This window comes from Amphibalanus amphitrite, unplaced genomic scaffold (genome assembly GCF_019059575.1).
Source record: "Amphibalanus amphitrite isolate SeventyFive unplaced genomic scaffold, NRLGWU_Aamphi_draft 000974F_arrow, whole genome shotgun sequence".
Lineage (NCBI taxonomy): Eukaryota > Metazoa > Arthropoda > Thecostraca > Balanomorpha > Balanidae > Amphibalanus > Amphibalanus amphitrite.
In genome coordinates, this window is record NW_024882468.1 from 142,519 (window position 1) to 165,460 (window position 22,942).

Genomic DNA, 22,942 nt, shown 5'->3' on the forward strand with positions numbered 1-22,942 from the left:
TAGATGACTCGTTAACGGATTAACGTATATTGTCGAGTAATTTGGGGTTCTAAAATCTGCAACAAGTAATTCAATGGATTGTGTACAATTATAATTCACTGAGCCAAATCGAAACCAGTATACCATGGTGGCAATAAAATCGTTCAAGTAACCGGCCCTACCGATTTACTGATTTCCGCGGTTCGAGCTAAACATGTTTCGCCACATTCCCTCCTACATTGACGAGAGCCATATTTCATTTCGTACTAGCATACTTTACAATAGCGTGGTACTCAGAAACTTTGCAGTAAGTTCATTATTGATGAATTAAAAATCAAAGGCTGATTTTAACAGAACTAAAAGTAATGAAAACTTGAGTTATAGACCGTAATTACTAACAATCGTGATTACAATCCACGAAACCTCTCAACATGTTACAAACAAGTTACGACAACCTTATAAATTACTAACTATTTCACCAAGAAAACCTTGCAAATTGACAACGAACCCAGAACGCTCTATTATACGAAGTTTCGGAAGTTTAAGCAAACATGTCAAGTAATTTCCGCCATAAACTGAAAAATCCCCCCCTGGTACTACTTTTTCGTAGTTACAATCGTGTGAACGGGCAGCGATGTAAAACAATGAACAATTCTGGCTTAATTACTTATTACTATCATTTAAACTCCTACGTTTCCAACAAAGCAAATTACGCAATGCTGTCAGTCAATTACGCCCTACACACGCATTCAATGTTTTGCGGCTGAACGTTTTGCATTCTATTTCATATAATACGGCATGGTTAAGTGCGGAGTACGTTGATTTCCAACTTTACTATATTTCTCGGTAAAGGCACGTTTTCTAGATGAAACCCAGGCATGGAAAACGCATGATCAGGAACAGATATAGTGTCTAGTTTTATTACCAGTTAACTTCCCCTTAAAACGTAAAGCGACGCCCGCTTTAATTTTGTGATGAATGCTACATTTCGGTACAGTGGCTCTCAGCAGTGAAATTGATGCCAAAGGGGCATTACGTAGAAGTCAATTTATTCTATTGTCAACCTGTTCTGTTGTCATTGTTGAAGAACACTCTTATAATCGTCATTCAGTGTGACTGGTAGATTTGGTTAACTACGTCAATATCACTTTGCCTAATTCAGAAATTCCAGGCGCGCCGTTTCACCCAATTAGCCGCGGCCGCGTAGTTTAGCGGACGTCGCGTTATTATCATTCATTAATTAATGCCCTATACTTGTTGAAAAGACTTTCATACAATCGACATTCAGTGCGTCTGGTATATTTGGAAAGCTACGTCAATACTACTCCGCCAAACTCAACAGGATTCCAGGCGCGCCGGCTCGCCTATTAGCGTCAGCCATTTGGTGGGGGACGCCGCATCGTTATCATTCATGTAAATTGTAAGTGCAGCAGATAACCGAACGATTTTTTTGGGACCAAGTCAATAAGATAAACTATCATTGTCAGTTGGCTCCATTCCTCTATTCAGCGACTAATTTACGGGACAACAATTGTAGTGGTTAAGAGAGACATACGGCCTGGCGTTACACCAGCCGCCCTTACCAGGAAAATAGTCCAGTCGTTACCATTATATCGAATGGGGTAGATTATTACTACTAATTGTCATTATTGACATCATGCCCCGCACCAGTGAGAGCTGCGACGAGTCCACTTCTAGGACACATGCAATAGTGTATGACGCCTATTTACTGTAAAGTTTCTACAGCACCAGCCCAGATCTTCCGACTGCTCTGTGAGCGCTGGGTTTACTGCCCCCATAAATGAGACAGCGACGGCTGGCCATGCGTGGCCGTAATTACCTCTCTATGGAAGCGAGCTGAAGCGTGGTAGTACGGTATACACAATCGATTGATTACACTTTTCAATTGCCAGGGAATGAAAAATAAGTGTGGTCCCCCCTGTTCTGGTCAAGGTAGTGCAATTGTACTTAGGCAGTGTTGGTCGTTGCATGGAGATACCACTTGCATGTCTCTACACATTTCTGAATGGTTGGAGATGTGCCATTGGCTGACACAGGGTCAGATCCAGTCTGGGGCCCGTACTGTCGTGATGGGCCGGCGTCGTTATTCGATTGCCTGTGCTGCCGCTGGTGAGGGGCGGCGGTGCAGTGTGCGTGTCTCATTCACTGGCCCAGACGGGGGTGAGGATACGTTGACGCCGTTGTTGGATATTCCGGGTGCGTCCCGCGGTATCATTCATTCCGGGTACGTCCCGCGGTATCATTCATTCCGGGTGCGTCCCGCGGTATCATTCATTCCGGGTACGTCCCGCGGTATCATTCATTCCGGGTACGTCCCGCGGTATCATTCATTCCGGGTACGTCCCGCGGTATCATTCATTCCGGGTGCGTCCCGCGGTATCATTCATTCCGGGTACGTCCCGTGGTATCATTCATTCCGGGTGCGTCCCGCGGTATCATTCATTCCGGGTACGTCCCGCGGTATCATTCATTCCGGGTGCGTCCCGCGGTATCATTCATTCCGGGTACGTCCTGTGGTCATTTTTCCGGGTGCGTCCCGCGGTCATTTTTCCGGGTGTGTCCCGCGGTTGTTATTTGGGGTACGTCCCGCGGTTGTCAGTCCGGGTGCGTCCCGAGGTGGTTAGAGTTCCGTGATCCGCAATAGGTCACGACAAAGGGGTATCGCATGTAACGGGGCTATATGGTGGTGCCATAATTAGCCGTATGGAGGGGGCTACTAATTTCTGGGATCCACTTCCGAAGTATGGTTGCTGTGTGAATGTGGTTATTACTAGCTCGTCCCGGAAGCTCCTAATTGCCTTCAGAGTAGGCCAACTCTGTCGTCAATTTTGGCCATAGGCTGCTCCCAGTATGACCTAAATAATGAGCGAAAGGTGTATACATGCAATAATGTCAGTTGCGGAAGCCCAGAGATAATGACGCTAGCTGCCCATCCCGACCGTTTAACATGTGCCAATAGGTTGAATGGACTGCTCCATATAACCGGATCGATATTGTTTTGACCGCACTGAGCGGGCCTGTATTGCCCGGGCGTGTCCATCAGTCGCACAGCATCACCAGCTGCTCGTTTATGACCCTGAACAGTGAAATCGATACGCAATCTCAGAGAGAATAGCACGGCTCTCAGTACGGCCGACCGACAATGCGCAGGTGCCACTGCACTCATCGCTTGGTAACAATCCAAATCGGTAATCGTTTTACAACCGCGCCGAGCCGCGCGCGCCGCAGGACCGGCGAGGCGTCATTTTATTGTGATTGTTGTCTCGTTCCACCCAGTACAGAATTGACAAGTGTCACCACACGTACTTGACCGATACAACTTTGGCTCGGAACGAACGAATTAGTAACTTGCCTTTAGCCTGTTCCCTCCGCGCGTCTAACAAAGTCTCATCAGGTCACCAAAGTCGACAAGTTTCGAGAGGAAACCGGTACTTGGACAAGTGTGGCCGGGACCACTCGGCGTGTCCGCTAGCCATTTTATGGCATAAACGCCGAATCGATAGTTGTCGAAACTAAACAGCCTCCTCTCTCTCTCTCTCTCTCTCTCTCTCCTCTCTCTCTCTCTCTCTCTCTCTCTCTCTCTCTCTCTCTCTCTCTCTCTCTCTCTCTCTCTCTCTCTCTCTCTCTCTCTCTCTCTCTCTCTCTCTCTCTCTCTCTCTCTCTCTCTCTCTCTCTCTCTCTCTCTCTCTTTCTTTCTCTCCCTTCCCCTCTCTCTCTCTCTCTCTCTCTCTCTCTCTCACTCACTCTTATTCTCTTCTTTCACTCTCCCTCTCCCTCCCTCTGTCTTCACAGTTCCGTAACGTGCTTGTAGCGGAACAGTAAATGGGGCTATTGAGTTTTCCTGGCATTATTGGTGCGCTTTGTTTGGTTTAATTTACCTATGATGCGTAGGCACTGAACGTTTACCGAGATATGAGAGTGCAAATTGACACAATTCAGACTTTAACAAAATTAGTCAGTCACGACAGCTTGTTGCTTTTATGCATTTTGGGCTTTGGGAATCTAAACTGCTTAATGATCTGCCGACAAACTGACGGACGAGCGTGAGAGGCGTTACGCGGCGGCGATGATGTTGAACAAAGAAACAGGAAGACTAGTTGAGAGCATCACGACCAGAACCAAAGGAAACAGGAAGAAAATCACGGTACCACGACAAAAATCAGCATCGACACCTCATAACATCTAAATAATCAGAAACGCCGCGTAACATATGATCGAGGGCTCCCCTAATGAGAAAGAAGGGTAGACAGATATACCTATATTCCTTGTATCTTGATCGGAGAAGGTGGTACGATCGTGGACAACTTAATTATACTCTGCATTAGCAACTAAACACTTGCTGATAAATAATAATCAGCCATAACGAGGTGTTGCGATGCGTGTGATTTACCGATAAACCTAGAAGAGCAAGCTGTTCCCTGATGACGTCACTGACCCCCCAGTGACGTCATAGCTCGAGTCTCCCGTTCAAAGTTGGTATATAAGGAGCGATCATCAGCGCCGCTGTCCAGTGTGTATTTGGACGCTGCACTGCCTTGGATAGACGTCCAGAGAAGATAGTTAAGGCGACTTTAGTTTACCGACATAGCTGGTATTAACAAATTGACATCGGCGGGTGGTGTCATTAGGAAGTGTCATCATACACTGTCACCATGAGGAAGATTACCGTCATCTCAGTGATGCTAATGTTTACGACAGTGGCCAAAGGTAATCACCATTGACTATACAAAGAGTACTCGTTTAATAGGTAAAGGATAATGTGTAAGATATACCCAAGATACCTATGTGTCTGAATATCTAACTGTTTTTATGCATCGTGTTTTGTTTTGAATGATGCATCAATGAATGTAAACTGAAATTTTATAATTGCATGTTAGATGAAGATGGAAAGTATATGACCTCTCCTCGTCATATAAAATATGTTTGATTGTAAAATATCAACATTTCAGCTAATGTGCCTGTATCAGATCAATCTTCTGCTGCTGATCAATCTGCTTCTGCTGCTGTCTTCCATGTTATTTCGTCAGTCTACACTCCGAATAAATAACAATGCATCTTTTCAGCAATTAAAGAAAAAAACTCGTCATATTTTCATCCAAACTGGAGTCAAATTTTCATATTTCATTTTACAGGGATCGGTCTAGAAAGTACGTTTTCACGTTTTTGCCCCTGTTTCAGGTCAATCTCTGGACATATGTTCGGAGGAGGCCGAGGAAGTGGTACGTATTGCATTGCAGGTGACTTTAGACACGTTTTATCATATAGGTGGATGTAGAGACTAGAGAGGCATCAGCTCAAGCTGATGCTCAAGCTCAAGCTCCACTGAAAAAACAAAATGAGAATGGTTACGGATTGGGTTTCATGTGAAACCACGAGGTGGTCTATATAGTGAAATGGTGCTTGCTTGACCTCATTTATTAGGGCTGTCCGAGTCTCCTGTTTGACAAGCCTGATAGTTGGTCTCGTTTTGAACAGCGTTTGAAGCATCATGGGTGCGACTCTTTTTAGGACTAACCGTGAGAATGTTTGCTGGTCTCATCTCATATCCTGCGTCGGTGTGAGGCAGCGTGGTGGTTTCAGATAAGTGCAGTCTCTGGACTTGTTTACATACAGCGCATTGCCAGGCGCCATTTGCAAATTGTGTGCGTTGGTGTGCGCTGCGCTTGGAGTTATATTGTTATAAGTAGAGACATTCTTTAGCCATATATAAAATATTGTGCATGATAACAGAGGAAACAACACACTTGCTTATCAGTCATGGTCAGAAATCTTTTAATCTTTCGCTACAGTAAGATTTCGTTGAAATCAAGATTGGAAGGGCAGATGTCATAGTGACTTCGGCTTCTGAAGAAGGTAACGATCTTCCCGACCTCTACAAATTGAAGAACCAAGAGACAGTGGCGGCCGAGGAATTTCGCTCTCTAGGAGAAGACGTTTCGCACAACCGCGCGTTCACCACGGTGTAGCGGCGGCCGGGGTGAGTGACGAGTGTTCTTTGGTTGGGGACTGCAGCGCGGCACGACGGGACTGCTTTCGCCGCGCCCATTGCTACTGCATGAACTAGCTTTGTGTTTGAGAGCGGCTTGGGCCTTTTGTGACCGGGTCGGCAGCGCGTGGCACGACGGGACTGCCAATTGTCTCCGCATATATGCTACTGCACTGAAATTTGTGTTTGAGAGGGCCTGGGCCTGTGTCGACCGGGCCGGCAGCGCGCGGCACGACGCGACTAATACGAGACTAATACATTTTGAGAAGAAAACATGGTTGTATTTTGGGCGGCAATATGGCCGCGCGGCAGGGCGGGGCTGCGCGGCTACATTCGAGGGTCCAGAAAGAAGGCTCGTAACGAGAATGGCTTGAGTTCTTCTATGAGACCATTTTCTGGTCTAATCCAATGGTGGCTGATGTTGAGACAGTCCAGCGGTATTATCGTAAACCAGAACGTGGTTTCATCCAGCTCAGAGTTTCAAAAGAGAACACACTTTGAGCATTTTGGAGACCAGTTTTGTTTCTCCGTGAGACCACTGAATGGTTTCGCGAGACCGGTTTCTAAGCTCTCTAAAAGGGTTTCAGAAAGACCGCGCAGAATGGCTCAAAAAGTGTGGTCTGATTTGAATAGGGGAAAAAAGACCGCTTTCTGGTCTCTGAGACCAAAATTTGGCTGACTTTTTTCAGTGTATAGCCCAACACATTTTTAAAATAAAAACAAGATTTGCAAATTCTAGTTGTTTATTACAGCTGCAGCCAGGATGCTTGAAAACGGCCTTATGATTTCCTTTGCGACGAAAGTAGCATTTTCCCTTTAGTTAGGAACACTGTTTACCTATCCGGGAATATTTACCTCAAATAGCCATGGAGTACCCAGTAGGTATGTCAAATAAAGGATCGTTTGTTTACAGCTGCTTTCTCAAATATTAACATTGAACATACCGTGCCACCTTTTCTTATGCCCAGTATTTTGATGTTCCGTGGCTTATGTACCGTAAACGGGGGTGACTTTGCCATGCTTCTCGAAAAAGCCTTTAGGGAATCTCCAGTGATATTTTACGAAGAATGTATTACTTTTTTATGTACGCATGAAAGATAATTGATGGGCCTTCCAATATAACTAACGATGAGAGACAAGTTACCACTAAATGCCTAACTGGGCTCCATTTTATTGGCTTCATGGAAATGGTCAAATTTGAAGAGGTCAGAACTTTTTTATTATCTAACCATGTTTCAGACGAACTGCGATGCTAAAACTTGGTATGGTTGATCATAACAATGCTGTTTGGTTAGCATAGCCAGCAAAACTGGCATTTGTCACTTCATTTAGCTAAAATTTTTGGGGGATATTTTTTTCAAGTGAATCGCAGACCACATGGGGTGACTTTGCCACCATGTTATCAATGCAACAATGAAATACCTATCCGATGCAATTCAAATGCAGATCGCTACTTCAGTGTTCAATCTGTTTTGCTGAATGGCTGAAATGAAACACACAACGCCGGAATAGTTGTGCCCAATGCCGATTGTCGAAATGACTCCTCAAACAGTTATTTAAGCACGAGCAGAGGCCATTATCATAAAAGAAATTAAGCTTTCGGCTGCAAATACGAGTTGAGCCGAACAAAACAGCCTCTCGTTATTATAAAAAATACACGCGTGGTCGATGGAAATGTATCCTCCGGCTTGTTTGGCTTAGAATTGGGAATACAATTTGCAGCCGGTTAAGATTTGATCTTATAATAATGGCCTCTGTCTCAGTTCTATGCCGGTCAGCGCGACATGGCCTATACCTGGGTGACCGATCGCACTGATGTCAGACCGAAAGACCACACCGATATCAGACAGAAAGACCGCACAGATGTCAGACAGAAAGACCGCACCGATGTCAGACAGAAAGACCGCACTGATGTCAGACCGAAAGACCGCACCGATATCAGACAGAAAGACCGCACCGATGTCAGACAGAAAGACCGCACCGATGTCAGACAGAAAGACCGCACCGATGTCAGACAGAAAGACCGCACCGATATCAGACAGAAAGACCGCACCGATGTCAGACAGAAAGACCGCACCGATGTCAGACAGAAAGACCGCACCGATATCAGACAGAAAGACCGCACCGATGTCAGACAGAAAGACCGCACCGATATCAGACAGAAAGACCGCACCGATGTCAGACAGAAAGACCGCACCGATATCAGACAGAAAGACCGCACCGATGTCAGACAGAAAGACCGCACCGATGTCAGACAGAAAGACCGCACCGATGTCAGACAGAAAGACCGCACCGATGTCAGACAGAAAGACCGCACCGATGTCAGACAGAAAGACCGCACCGATGTCAGACAGAAAGACCGCACCGATGTCAGACAGAAAGACCGCACCGATGTCAGACAGAAAGACCGCACCGATGTCAGACAGAAAGACCGCACCGATGTCAGACAGAAAGACCGCACCGATGTCAGACAGAAAGACCGCACCGATGTCGGACAGAAAGACCGCACCGATGTCAGACAGAAAGACCGCACCGATATCAGACAGAAAGACGGCCGCCGGCTGACCCGTGCCCTGACCCGTACCCGTGCCAGCTGACCCAGCCCTGCCGGCTGACCCGTGCCCTGACCCGTACCCGTGCCAGCTGACCCAGCCCTGCCGGCTGACCCGTGCCCTGACCCGTACCCGTGCCAGCTGACCCAGCCCTGCCGGCTGACCCGTGCCCTGACCCGTACCCGTGCCAGCTGACCCAGCCCTGCCGGCTGACCCGTGCCCTGACCCGTACCCGTGCCAGCTGACCCAGCCCTGCCGGCTGACCCGTGCCCTGACCCGTACCCGTGCCAGCTGACCCAGCCCTGCCGGCTGACCCGTGCCCTGACCCGTACCCGTGCCGGCTGACCCAGCCCTGCCGGCTGACCCGTGCCCTGACCCGTACCCGTGCCGGCTGACCCAGCCCTGCCGGCTGACCCGTGCCCTGACCCGTACCCGTGCCCTGACCCGTACCCGTGCCCTGACCCGTGCCCGTGCCCTGACCCGTACCCGTGCCCTGACCCGTGCCCGTGCCCTGACCCGTACCCGTGCCCCGCTCTCTGGTAGACCTGCCCGGCCGACCAGTGGCTCAGTCCGGACGACGAGTGCTTGACAGGTGAGTTCGGATTCCAGACAGCGGCTATCTCACAGGTGAGTTGTCAGGTGAGTTCGGATTCCAGACAGCGACTATCTCACAGGGGAGTTGCCAGGTGAGTTCTGGTTCCAGACAGCGGCTATCTCACAGGTGAGTTCCCAGGTAAGTTCTGGTTCCAGACAGCGGCTATCTCACAGGTGAGTTGCCAGGTGAGTTATTATTATTATTATTATTATTATTTCAGTATACCCGACAACCACAAAGTAGTGGGCAGCAGCTCCACTAGTTCTGGTTCCAGACAGCGGCTATCTCACAGGGGAGCTCAGCAGCTCCACGGCCGTAGTGCCAGGGCGGAGGGGGGCCTATTTGGCCGCATCAGATTATCTCGGAAAGTAAGCACGCTAGAAAGAGTGAAAGACAATAGACGGCTCGCTATAAATCATTCAGAAAAGCATAGGTCAATTTCGATGGGGCTAATGCACAGGACGCGGGCTAATGCATGGGACCAACGTTATTTTATATGTTTGCATGTTTCCAATCACAACAAAAGACTGGAAACACGCGGATAATGTGAGCTGACTATGTACGCCGAATTGCGATTCGGGCCAAACATGGTTTATTTGATTGTCTTTTATTCATGATCATGGGTATTGGCAATGGACAGAAATAAAGAGAGAAGTAAAAATCGTTGTGATAAAGAGCTTATCGGTCAAAAGTCATTTGGGTCAGGGTCATGAAATTTTCAGAGTATGTGTAAAATTGATTAATTCGAGTGTTGAAAGTGTCGTTGCGATTTGTCGTTTTTGGCGCGATATTTGCACAGAAAAAAAAAACGAGAAGTTATGTCCAGGCCCCCCTAAAGCGCGAGGGCTAAAAAGGGATTACACAAAACCTTAACAATACAATGTCTTCATCAATTGAAAAGCAAAGATGTTTTCATATGTATTCGATGGTAAGGAAAGTATCGTCGCTATAGGTCGCTTTTTGCGCGAGTTATTCGCGAAAAACCGACGGGCTGCTGGTCCCCTATACAAGTGCGAAGTTTAGTATTTTTCACTCACATAGTTACAAGCATCATTGTTGTTATTATTATTATTAGTTTTTATGTTGTATTATTATTATTATTGTTCATCATTGTTTAAATTAGCCTGTAATTGATACTGAATAATTCATATCGACAGTCCTGCACGCACGGCTTTGTATAGCACTGGGAATGGGCCAGTGCCCAGCTGTTGGCTCTAGGTGCTAAACGTTGGCTGTTGGCTCTCGTAGGTGCTAACGGCGTCGGTTCTGCCTCCACAGCGGTGGCGTTTGGAGGCGAGTGTAGCTACGACGAAGAGTGCGCGCTGACCAACCCCAACTTCATCTGTCCTGACGATAGGTGTGGCGAGAGGTACTGCCCAGCGACTACAGCCGGCGGCCGTGAGTAACCGCGGCCGGTTTGATATTGACAAACACTACATACTCGTTACGATTGTGTTTGTCTAGTGAAACACAACCGGAGCAGGTCTGGGTTGGGGGTCCGTGTTTGGTATTCTTGCTTGAGATTGGTAAGTTACTAAATGCCTTTAGTTCTCGGCTGTGTTATGGCTCGCTCTAGCCAACCATGCCTGTAAAGCAGCGGAGTGACACAGTTAGAGCCTAAAGCATGAGGTCATCGCTTTTGCATACATTGATTTCCGTGGCGTAACTGTTAGTAGAACTGAGGCCAGTTTTACCAACAGAAAAATAGCCGCCTGCCGGGATTGTTTTTTCTAAAGACCGCTTCACACATGGAGCGTAAACGGTAAAGCCCTATCTGCTTACGTGCCCATCGCGTTTACATGTATGTGAAGCGTCTTTAGTCAGAAAATTCCATCTGGCGGCTATTTTTCTGTTGGTAGAACTGTCACCTCTGTTCTATGTTGAGCGGCCCCTGGTCGACTCGTCTGGCGGCTATTTTTCTGTTGGTAGAAGTAGAACTGCCACCTCTGTTCTATGTTGAGCGGCCACTGGTCTCGCCCTCAGACGAGTTTCGGTTGGCCGGCGGTGACGCCGCCTGTCGGACTGGCCGGGTGGAGGTGCGTCCACTAGACGGCGACGTCTGGGGCCAGGTCTGTGACGACGACTGGGGCAACGTTGACGCCACCGTCTTCTGCCGTTCCATTGGTCTCACGTGAGTGCCAAACATTTAATTTCCTCCAACTCATATCTCCGACGTTAATCTGGCTGTTTTTGGACTTCATCTGCGCCTCATGTTTCATTAGCATATGCTCAAAGCTATCTGTGACGTCTTGTTTTATTTTGCAAGCATTACAATCACATGTCTGTGTTTGGTTCAGGTCGGGCGAAGCCATCCTGGGATCGCGCCACTGGTATGTCACCGGGGCAGTTTTCCGCATGGACAACGTGCAGTGTACAGGAGATGAAAACCACCTGCTGGAGTGCCCCTACAATGGATGGAATTCACATAACTGTGTTGACACGGAAGTGGCCTCGGTGGCTTGCTCATAGCCGACAGCACCGTCCGATAACTGCTCGTCATCCGTGCTGTCATCCGTGTATTTGATAACTGAACCGTCAGCAAAAAGATGCGAAATGCCCATGTGCCGGTGCTTCTCGGTATATCCCCTATACGGAAAGAATAAATACAAAATAGGTCTGTATGTTGACTTTAGACGATATGCGGGAAATGCAAACGGGTGATGACGGGTGATGCACGCTCTTCATTCAAGTACATGTGGGCAAAAAAAAACAATAGATAACGAACACACCAGTAGCGCCGGAACACCTTCAATTAAGGGGGGGGGCACTGCCGACTGTTGGTCCCATTCTTTCCATGCAACGCCCATAGGGCTAATGTTAAAATGCCAAAATCAAAGGGGGCACGGTGCCCCGGTGCCCTCCCCGTTCCGCCGCCTGTGGAACACGCGATAATAAAAGCAAGGCCAGTACGAATCATAATGAACGAATGCGATAAAAACCTGCCTGCGATAAACCAAGTTTTTAAGAGCAAAAAGAACACAGCCTATATGGTGCCAGAAACCAATGGACAGTTGGAAGTCGAATGGGCGGTGGTCGTGCGTTTCTTTTTCCAGCCAAAGGAAGGCGCTATACCCGAATATGCTTCTTTATAACCAAACAAAAACTAACATAACCCAGCCTAACCTAACCTAGCCCGACCTAAACTAGCCTCCCTCCTACCTTATCCTTCTTAAGTGTACTTCAAAAGTTAAGCACACCTGAAGTACAACTTAACCCTATTCCTGGCGGGCTCCGCCGGGACAAGAAACTGGCGGGGGGCCGATTCGGCCCCCCCATCAGATCTCAAAAACTACACATCGCAGCGACAAACGGTAAACGGCATCGGATACGCACGGTCAAGATCTACAACTTTTACGAAGGTCATTTTCAGGTCAGGTCAAAGATGACGTCACAGGGGTCGAAAAAGTCAAAATGGCGGCGCTAGAAATGGAGAGTTTTTCTCGAATAACTTTCGAATTAGTCAGGATAGGAACAAACTAAGGGCGTCATCGTGATCCTCTCGTCAATCCGCATCGAATGATATATATGTTGACCTCGAAAGGTCAAGGTCAAAGGTTGACCTCAGGTCACGTGACCTCGAGGTCATCATGTATATCATTCGATGCGTCTTGACGAGCTGAACACAATGAGACCATCCACGCGTCTGTATCTTGTTCCTGTACGGAGTTATTGGCCAAAAACCTTTGGTGACCTTTGATGACGTCACATGACCTCACAGCTGCCCAACAGCAAAACAGACCTCAAGGTAGTGAAGGTTGATCGTATATGAAGTCATGTATGGTATATGGGGCCATTCCGACCCGTTTTAGTGGTAAAAACAGGGAGTTGATTTTTCCCCCATTGACTTACCTATAATGGGGAGGTCGCGAAACTGACCTGACCTTAGGTCACCGATATCAAAATTCCGAGATATACAAATTGCACATACTGGTACCCTAACTAAAGCCTGAAGAGAAGAAATTGATCGGTCAAAAACTCTAGCTCTGGCGTGATTGCAAACTTTTCTGAGGTAGGGTCACCAAACCGCCTCTGGTGACCTGACCTGAGGTCAGATCAACTCAAAATTTTCAGACTTGTTGCGTAGAAGCCTTTTAGGAAAAGTCAGAAAATTTGAGCTTCCTAGCTCAACGCGTTTGGGAGAAATAACCAAAAAACCTCAGGGGGGGGGCTCCTGAGGCCCCCCGCCAAGAATAGGGTTAAGTCTTAAGAATGGTCGAAATGCTTAATGTTGCTTAATCATTCGACTCGGCTCTTCAAGAGCAACAGAATGATGCCATTTTGAAAGCTGTATCTTTATTGTGTGACAAATTATTGGCACAAACGTCATTAGACCTCAGCTGACCTCATTTGACCTGACACATGGATAAGTTCACCAAACAAAGAAGCACCAAGTGACATAATGTTAAGTACTGAGGTTTCAAAGCACAAAAGTGATAGAACGAGGCGGGTATCTCCAGTATTTTCCGAATTGAATCATACCCGCTAACACCCCCCCCCCCTACATATTGACCTAGAGCAACCAAATTTGCACAGGGGCGAGAACTCCAGTGGGCCCACCTACCTATCAAATTTGGTGTTTCTAGGTGCATAGGAGCCAATCGCGAGGGGGGTCGCATCGACCCCCGCTGCCAGGCCTTGTTATACTAGTAGAAAAATGTCCTGCCACTCAGGGCGAGGGTTAATTGTATTACTCTGCAGTGAGCTACTAAGCCCTTGCTGATTTAAATCATCAGCCATAACGAGCTGTTGCGATGTAAGGTGATCTACCGATAAACCTAGCAAAGCACACCGCTCCCTGATGACGTCACTGACCCCCCAGTGACGTCATAGCTCGAGTCTCCCGTTCAAGGTTGGTATATAAGGAACGGTCTTTAGCGCCGCTGCTCAGTGTGTATTTGGACGCTCCGCTGCCTGGGATAGACGTCCAGAGGAGATAAGACGGGTTTAAGCCTTTTACTGATAAAATTGATATTGGCAAACTGACACCCGTGTTATCAGGTCATCAGGAAGTGTCACCATGAGGAAAATTACTGTCATCTCATTGATGCTTCTGTTCGCTGCCGTGGCCACAGGTAATGACAAGAAAACGAAAATCATTTGGCTTGTGAAAAAAAAAACTGTCAACCCAGAACAATTGTCCCAAATCAAACTGCTTTTAAGGATATCAAATTTTCAATTTTCAATGAATCACCAGTGAACGTGAACTCATGAACTGAATTTTATAACTGCATGTACGATGAAGATCGAACGTACTTCTCTTCGACACATTAATCACGTTTGATTGTAAAATATCAATATTTCACCCCAACTGTCTGTATAACATGCAAATCTTCTACGTAATTCTGCAATCTGATGAAAATCTTGCAATTAAATAAAAAGGAAACTTAGAAGAGACGTCACATTTTCAATTCCACATTATATTTTCGAGTGAAACCATCAGAGTTTATTTTAAATGTAGCAGTCCTATAAATACGTTTTCACGTTTTTGCGCTTGTTTCAGGTCAATCGTTAGACTTATGTCCTGACGAAGAGGAGGTGAGTATTGCATTAGAGATGTCAAACGGATAATAAGTTTCCGGTATCACTATACCAATCCCATATCAACTTAGTATTTGATATTTCAAGCCAAATGAAGTTGGTATATTGCTAATATTTTGAAGCAACTTTAACCCGGCGGCCGCTGGGCCTCCGCGCCACCCGCCGGCCGCTGGGGGGGGGGCATATAGTTGCCCCCCCTTTACTTCTGCGACGATATCGTCGCAACGCGAAGAGATAGAGAAGCGAAACTTTGCACACATCTTCCTGAATCCCTAGCCGAGGTTGTGTCCAAATTTGGTGTCGATCCCATTTGAAATGACGTCACAGTGACGTCATAAGTGAAATTATAGATTTGCGACTCTCATATTCCTCACGATACATCAGATATATGGGACCGAATATTAAAAGGGTCGATTATTGGTCAGAAACTAGATGGAAGTGTAGTTAGATGTTTTAGGGTGACGGCAGGTGCTGTCTAGTTCATTTACAGTTGAGTTTCATGCTCAGCGTCATCAGAAACGGTCCATATCGGAAAACGACGAAACTTTATGACGTCACTGTGACGTCATCTTAGGTGCTACAACCACCAAACTTTCTTTAAACATTGCCTAGGTATTCATTTGAAGCTATGCCAAGTTTCACGTTCGTAGCTCATCAGGTTTCGGAGATATTTCACAAAACGTAAAGGGGGGGCAACTTTATGCCCCCCCCAGCGGCTCGTGGGTTAAGGCATAGAATACACTAAATTTGGGAAAAGTTATGTATTTCATTAACCCGCGCCCGGCCTGGGGTCCTGGATTTCCACGCCCTGCTGGGGGGGGGGGGGTGTTTGAACACACACACACACCCCTTCTAACTCGGCTCCTGGGCCACGTAGCGATAGGCGGAAGGCGGCGTTCGAAAGAGCGTCAAGAATAATAAGGAAATCACTTCGGTCAATTTTTTGGTCAGGTCAAAGGTCAGGTCACCAGAGGTCATTGAAGGCAAAATTTCGCCGATTTCCAGGTCGAATGTCGACAATTTCCAAGAAGCGAACGCATGTATCGTGTCAGACATTGTGATATTTATTCACTTTCGATGATAACACAAAAGCAAATATTTTAAATAGCCAGACGTTTCGGCCTCAGGGTGCCTTCGTCAGTGACAATACCGAGATACTAATACATTAATAAATTAATCAATATAATCTTTTACACTTTCAAAATACACATGACCTGGACATTTTTGACAGATTGACAGACATTTTTGACAGACCTGGACATTCTTCGTCTGGACAGACGAAAAATGTCCAGGTCATGTGTATTTTGAAAGTGTAAAAGATTATATTGATTAATTTATTAATGTATTAGTATCTCGGTATTGTCACTGACGAAGGCACCCTGAGGCCGAAACGTCTGGCTATTTAGAATATTTGCTTTTGTGTTATCATCGAAAGTGAATAAATATCATCATATCATATCAAGCCAACGCATAACTCGGGAACCAATAAAGCTGCAGCGCCGCGGAAAAGCGCATTCGATAGCCCTATTAACGCCCTTTCTGAGTAGCTTTCTCAGATTTGACCTAACGTCAACGGTTTTGCCTGCAGGGGGCAAAAACTGCAAAAATAGCCGATTTTTTCGGGAACAGTTTTTCTGCAATAACTTTTGACCCAAGCCTTGTACGAGCTTACTTTTACCGGCATCGTGTTCCTCTCGTCAAGACGCATCGAATTAACTATAATTTGACCTTGAAAGGTCTACTTGAAAATTTGACCTCAGGTCAAGGTCATGACCTGACCGGAAAGGGTCATGTTGCATATCAGTCGATCCGTATCGTCGAGGTGAACACATCTAAGGCGTTTTCATCGCTCTAGCATGCCTCTATCAAAAGTTATTTGCGAAAAACTGTTAGATACCATTCGTGACCTAAGATGACCTCAGGGCATTAACAGGGGTCAAGGACACCATTTTCATGTTCAATGTGCCTAAACCACTTGTAATTCAGTGTTTGGGAGTGTTTATAATGTCTTTCGTCCAAAAGAGGCACATTTCAATTTTCTCCCATTGACTTATAATGGGGAGGTCGCAAAATTGACCTGACCTTATGTCATCGATATCAAGATTATAGGGGATACATTTTGTACATGCTATTACTCTTACCAATCGCTGAAAGTTTCAAAGCGATCGGTCACTCGGTGTAGCTAAGACAGACATTGAAACTTTTTATGAGGTGAGATCACTTCAAGTGACCTGGTGGCCTGACCTTGAATGACCTTGGTCTGAAATTTTTACAACATGTGTAGAATTGATTTATGATAAGGTGTACCAAAAAACGGCGGCGCTGAGCGCCGCTGTTTTTGAGATATTCGCGGAAAACCACAAGGGGGGTGTTCAAACCTCCCCCCAGCAGGGCGCGGGTTAATTTTAACAGTTGGTTTGATTTTCGGTATATTTATTTTCATTGTTTTGTTAGTTGTTTGGTTTGAAATCGGTTTCCAAATATTATGTACCTTCTTGATATCGCCAGATTACATTGTATCATGTGTATCATGTATTACAACAATCACGAATGCCGGTTGGCCCTGGTGATGTTAAATCTGGTTCACACATCATGCACACATCAGTATCGCACATACACACAAGTACATACACACAAGTACATACCTACTCACATTACTACTGATTTTAGATTGATTCATTCTGCATTACTCATGAGCAATTTCAATTACAATCACGTTTACGCCGAATTTACATGTGTTTGAACGTTTTTCCGAAAATCTTCCACAGATTCGGCTTCCATCATGCTGGGCAAAAGTTGGTTCCACTCTCTTATGGTTTTTGGGAAAAACGAGTTATGGTACTGAAGTAATCTCGACGGAAGTCTCTCTATCTTTTTAGGGTGATCACTCCGTGATATATAGCTAGGTTCACATATAATTCTACTAACATCTACTTTCATGTTGCCATGGTGTAATTTGTACAGTAAGCATAATCTCGCCTCTCTACGTCGGCTTTCTAGGGATACCCATCCTATTGTGGCCAGCATGTCAGTAACACTGCTATGTCGGTCGTAGTCATTAAGTATAAATCTAGCAGCGCGCCTTTGAACCATTTCCAGCTCATGCTTCATACCCTCTCCCCATGGGTCCCAAACAGAGCTGGCATAGTCTAGATGTGGCCTAACAAGGGACAAATACATGATTTCCTTTACAGCTTGTGGGCAATCCTTGAAATTTCGCTTAATAAATCGTAGCATCTGATTCGCTTTACCAGTGACATATTGTACATGATTTTGCCAGGTACATTTATTCGAAATATGCACGCCTAAATATTTGAACTCATTGACAACCTGAACTTCTATTCCATTCAAATAGTATCTAGGCATTGCAGCAAGTTTTTGCTTTGTCATTCTCATGATAGCACACTTTCCAACATTAATAGACATTTTCCATTTGGAACACCATTGAGATAATCTATTTATATTTGCCTGTAACGAAAAACTACATTCTTCATTGCTTAAGATGTCTGTGTAAAGAACAACATCATCTGCATATAATTTTATCTGACAATTAATCATATCCGGAAGATCGTTAATATATAAAAGAAATAATATTGGACCCAATACACTCCCTTGTGGGACACCGGACGTAACTCTAATCACATCAGAATAACAATTATTAACCAGAACTCTCTGCGTTCTATTATATAAGAAGGCTTCAATCCAGCCAAGAACGTTATTATCTAAATTATACATTTTTAGTTTAGTTAAGAGATGTTTATGTGGAACCCTATCAAACGCCTTACTGAAGTCAATGAATGCCAAATCAACACTCTTTTTCTTGTCAATGGATGACATAATATCCTGATAAAGCATGGTAACAGTTGTGACTCACAAGAAAGATGTCTTCTGAATCCATGCTGACTATCAGAGAATAGGTCAAAATCATCTAGGTGCATCACAATATGGGAAGCTAAAATACGCTCCATCATTTTACAACATATACATGTGAGCGAAATTGGACGTAGGTGATCTTGATTAGATTTCATCACATAGTACATAGATCTAGAGAGGTGTCAGCGACTCAGCACAGTCTACGGAAGTCTCTATTGTCTAAATCTCTAAATTCCAAAAAGGATCTACAAGTTTTAGATTTCCTTCATTAGATACACGTTGCAGACGAGCGAGCGAGCGCAGCGAGCGAAGTGAGTCTTTTCAATATAACGGAAAAATCTCAGTATGAGCGGCCCGGCCCGGCCCGGCTCGGCCCGGCCTGTAACGCTTTTGAGAGGCTTATATCTCAGCAACCGCTGAACCGATTAGACTGCGGTCTTTTTTGCTGGATAGCCCAATCCCTTCTACCCCGTAATTGACTACTTCTGATTCATCTCAGTGGCCGTCGTGGCACGTGCCACGTGAAAAGTCAAGGGTGTTCAAGCAGTTTTGCAAAAGTAGTGATTTTGAGAGGCCCATATCTCAGCAGCCGCTTGAGCGATTGTCTTGCGGTAATTTTTATATGGTAGCTGCATCCCTTCTACCAAAGGTCGGATACTCTTGATCTATGTGAGTGACCCCCACTGCACGTGCAAAATACAACAATAAGAGGTGCCAAATTTGTTCCCATTTCAGTAACTCGGTAATTACTGGGGCGATTTCGCTGAAACTTGGCATACAGGTAGGCAACCACCAGGCAATGCATTCCCATGTGTTGCGGTTAGAGTGCTACTGCACGTGCGCACGTGCAGGGGGCGTTTCCAGATCTCGAGAACGGCTGGGCCGATTGCGCTCAAATTTGGTACACGGTTGGGGACCGGTTAGTAGGGTGCCGTGCAAAAGTCATTTTGGACCCCGTTTGCACGTGCGCACGTGCAGAATGCCGCTTCCAGATCTCAGGAACCGCTTGGCCGATTGCGGTCAAATTTGGCACACCGCTAGCGACCGGTTAGAAGGGTGCTTTGCACAAGCCCGTTGGAAGTACCCTCTCGCCCTTCAGCACGTGCAGGGCTCACTATCTCGCTCGCTCGTTCTTCGCCCAAAAGGCGTTTTACTGGTTCTTATATTTGTCTCAAATGACCATGGACTAAACAGTATACCCAAAAAAGTATCGTTTCTTTACCATTGCTTTTTTCAAATTTCAATCTTGAAGAGACCATGCCTGTACCTATTTTGATGTCCTGCGCTTTTACTTTTATCCACCAGCAAAGGAAAAAGCGAACAGGAAGTTGAGTTAAATAGGCTGGTGCACCCTATTTAAATACTTGCATTTCGCTATTTGCTTCTCTTGCTACTTGTTTCAACAAACGAACAGTTAAAAACAAATAAACGACTGACACGCAACTGGGCGAATGGAATGAGCGAATCACTTGAGACAAAGCGTGCAGAGTGATACACGGTCTTTCCCCTATCTCAACGCTCACCGGTCATTTTTACTGCTACTTTTTTCGTATTCACCTATTGATGTGTATCGTGAATTCATCTGCATTTTCACGTGTTCCAGGAGCCGTTCTGTCCAGAGTCGTACTCGGAGTGTGACGGAGTCTGCTATCAGGATACCTTCATACGAGCTGGTGATGGCTTCAACTTACAATGCACGGGGGAAGGCCAGTTTCTACCGACACCCACCACGGTAGAACAGCTCCAGTGTCTACTGGATATCGTAGACGACGGTACGGCCGCCGTGGCCACTGGATTTACGAACAAAGGGGACAGGTTCGAGACCGAAGGGCCGGTTGGGACTACTATAACAGCTCCGCAGGAATTTGAAGGCACCATAGGACCCGATCCTAACGAAGACACTTGTGTGGCACTGATCAGAAACGAGGTGAAACTGAATCCGTTTGAATGTGATCATGTGTTCGTGGGGTTCGTGTGTCAGATCGCGCCGGTGGAATAGAGTAGTAACATCTCCGAAACCAGTATCGCGCAGCGTCTTCTTTCAACAAAAGCCGACAGCAATCCGAAGACGTCACTCGAAAATCTTACAACCCTCGCCCATATTGATGTTTTGCCGGACATTAGTGTGCTAAGGTTGTCCGGCCCCTAAGCGAGCTCCAGCTTTCCAGATGAAAAGAATAAGCGTGTTCACCATGACGAGAGAAAACCGATGATACCCAAGTTTACGGTATTAGATCATCTGTTGACCTTCCAGGTCAGGTAAATGACCCAAAGGTCGGGAAAATCGGGCCCCGCTACAACTTTTCAAAGCCACAGGTTGACACGGATTTTCTGGGGTCCTGATTGTGAACTTTGTAAATGTTTTGACCAAAGACGATGTATTCATACATTTAAGCCAGGTCGGGTCAGGTCAGGTCAGGTCAACCAGAAGATGTTCCGCTACCCTCTCCGCAGCAGGTGTCAACTTTCACCCTGGTCCCGTCATCAACTTTAACACTTTGCCAAATTTAACTCTATCCGGAATGTGTCTAGGTAGTGGGTACTATAGGTATTGATCAAAGTATTTTAAGCTTTTTAACCCTCGACCATATAGGGGGGGGGGGCAAACGGACCCCCCGGTTTTTTCGCAAATAACTCGCGTAAAAAGCGGCCGATCGCGACAAAAATTTAAGTACTCTCGAGTTAATCACTTTTACACCTAACCTTGAAATTTCATGACCCTGACTCAAATAACCTTTGACCTGTGACCTACATTTCGAGACCATGTTTGACCGGAATTGCGATTCGGCGTATGTCGGCTCGCATTAGCCGCGCGTTTGCAGTCTTTTTGTGGCTTCAAGCGTTCAAGCATGTGAAATGTTGGTCCCATGCATTAGGGTGGGTGTCAAGGTCACCTGAAGGTGAAGTCAGGTCATTGGCCTTTGATGACCTCGGTTCACTTTTTCGAGTTTAAATGTTTCTAGCCCAGTTTTTGGAGCTGAGTTCGAATTTAGCAGGGCCATATGAACATTTACGAAGTAGTTTTGGTGCCTTCGTAACATGTCACGAAGCTGTCAGAGGCGGTTGACACCTACCACGAATACCCGGCAGGACCCCTACTGGTAGATCTGACCTGACCTGACCGGGCCTGGCCTAAATGCATGAAGACACCATCTGTGATAAAAACTAACGTGATATTCGTGATCAGCACCCCGGAAGCCCCCATAGCAGCCACAGTTTACGACGTTCTAACAGGTTCCGATTTCCCCGACTTTTGGGTCATTGACCTGACCTGGAAGGTCAACCAATGACCTAAGGCCTTAAAATTGGGTATCATCGGCTTCCTTTTGTCACGTGCAACACGCTCGTTTTTTCCACGAAGCTCTAGCTCGATCAGGGGCGAAACGGCAAGGGGGACCAACGGACCCCCCCCCCCCCTTTTACGTTCGTGGCTGGAAAAACAACAAGACGGGCGAGGGTTAAAACTGCTGTGAGGTTTGAAAGAAATCGGTGACGCTGATTTGATGAAATGGGTAGCAGGGTAAAAGTTACGGCGTATGACTTACAACTAAAACCAGCCGATAGGCTCTGTCTTTGGTATAACGCCGAGATACGGTGACTGACGGTACGGGGATCTGGGTTCGAGTCCCGATGGAGCCTGATATTTATCGTGACACGATGCTATCCATGATATCCCATGCTTTCTGTGAAGGAATTATGCGAGTGTTTAGTGAGAAATACAAATAAACGATATTTCTTTGTTATGGTCTGCCTTATGATTGTCTGGCTCTTTGTGCTTGGTCTGTCATTACATGTCTTAGTATAATTATAGCCTGCATTTGGTGTTAACCCGCGCCCCGCTGGGCTATTCAGCCATACGCGCCCTGCTGGGGGGGGGGGGGAACGGCAATCGAAAGCTCTCAACAAGGCGGATTTTAAAGGTAGTGTGCCAGCTTTCCTGGATCGTATGGAGTTAATGGCCCAGATAAGGAGAACCGGATTTTTAGAACTTATCCATACCTTTAAAACTCATGGAAACGTCTTAAATTCTTCAAATTTTGAGTACCCCAGTGCGAAATTCGCCCCGACGGGTTGTTGGTCGTACCCCAACCACATTTCACACCACTATGAACAATAAATGCACACACTGAAATCGCTATTACCGATAGGCTCATCCAATCAAGTTTCGATAAACCCGTTCATCATCATCTCCTGCGGTTTCGAACACGCCTGTTAGGTGGTGCGGTAGACCGCGCCCAAAGCCAGGGCCCGGTAACGTGAGGTAGCCGAGTCGGGGCAGCGTGCGCTGACCCGGGTGCCACTCTCTTCGTCTAGCATCATTTGGTCTAGTGCCTTTTGAGCTAGTGCAATTGGTCTAGCGCCAGTTTGGCTAGACCTAGGTATATAGGGCCTTGCTCC

The 22,942-nt window shown here is 46.2% G+C and overlaps 2 protein-coding genes across 2 annotated transcripts; both read left to right on the forward strand.

The window, feature by feature from the left end:
- Positions 1–4,532: 4,532 nt before the first annotated feature.
- On the forward strand, positions 4,533–11,754 carry LOC122368773 (scavenger receptor cysteine-rich domain-containing group B protein-like). Its single transcript, XM_043343015.1, has 6 exons — positions 4,533–4,707; positions 5,179–5,219; positions 9,082–9,130; positions 10,412–10,531; positions 11,117–11,264; positions 11,431–11,754. Exons 1-6 carry the CDS (start codon positions 4,653–4,655, stop codon positions 11,600–11,602), a joined length of 585 nt encoding a protein of 194 aa, XP_043198950.1. The 5' UTR covers positions 4,533–4,652; the 3' UTR covers positions 11,603–11,754.
- Positions 11,755–14,019: 2,265 nt separating this feature from the next.
- Positions 14,020–21,372, forward strand: LOC122368766. Its single transcript, XM_043343005.1, has 3 exons — positions 14,020–14,205; positions 14,634–14,668; positions 20,148–21,372. Exons 1-3 carry the CDS (start codon positions 14,151–14,153, stop codon positions 20,541–20,543), a joined length of 486 nt encoding a protein of 161 aa, XP_043198940.1. The 5' UTR covers positions 14,020–14,150; the 3' UTR covers positions 20,544–21,372.
- The last annotated feature ends 1,570 nt before the right edge of the window (positions 21,373–22,942 follow it).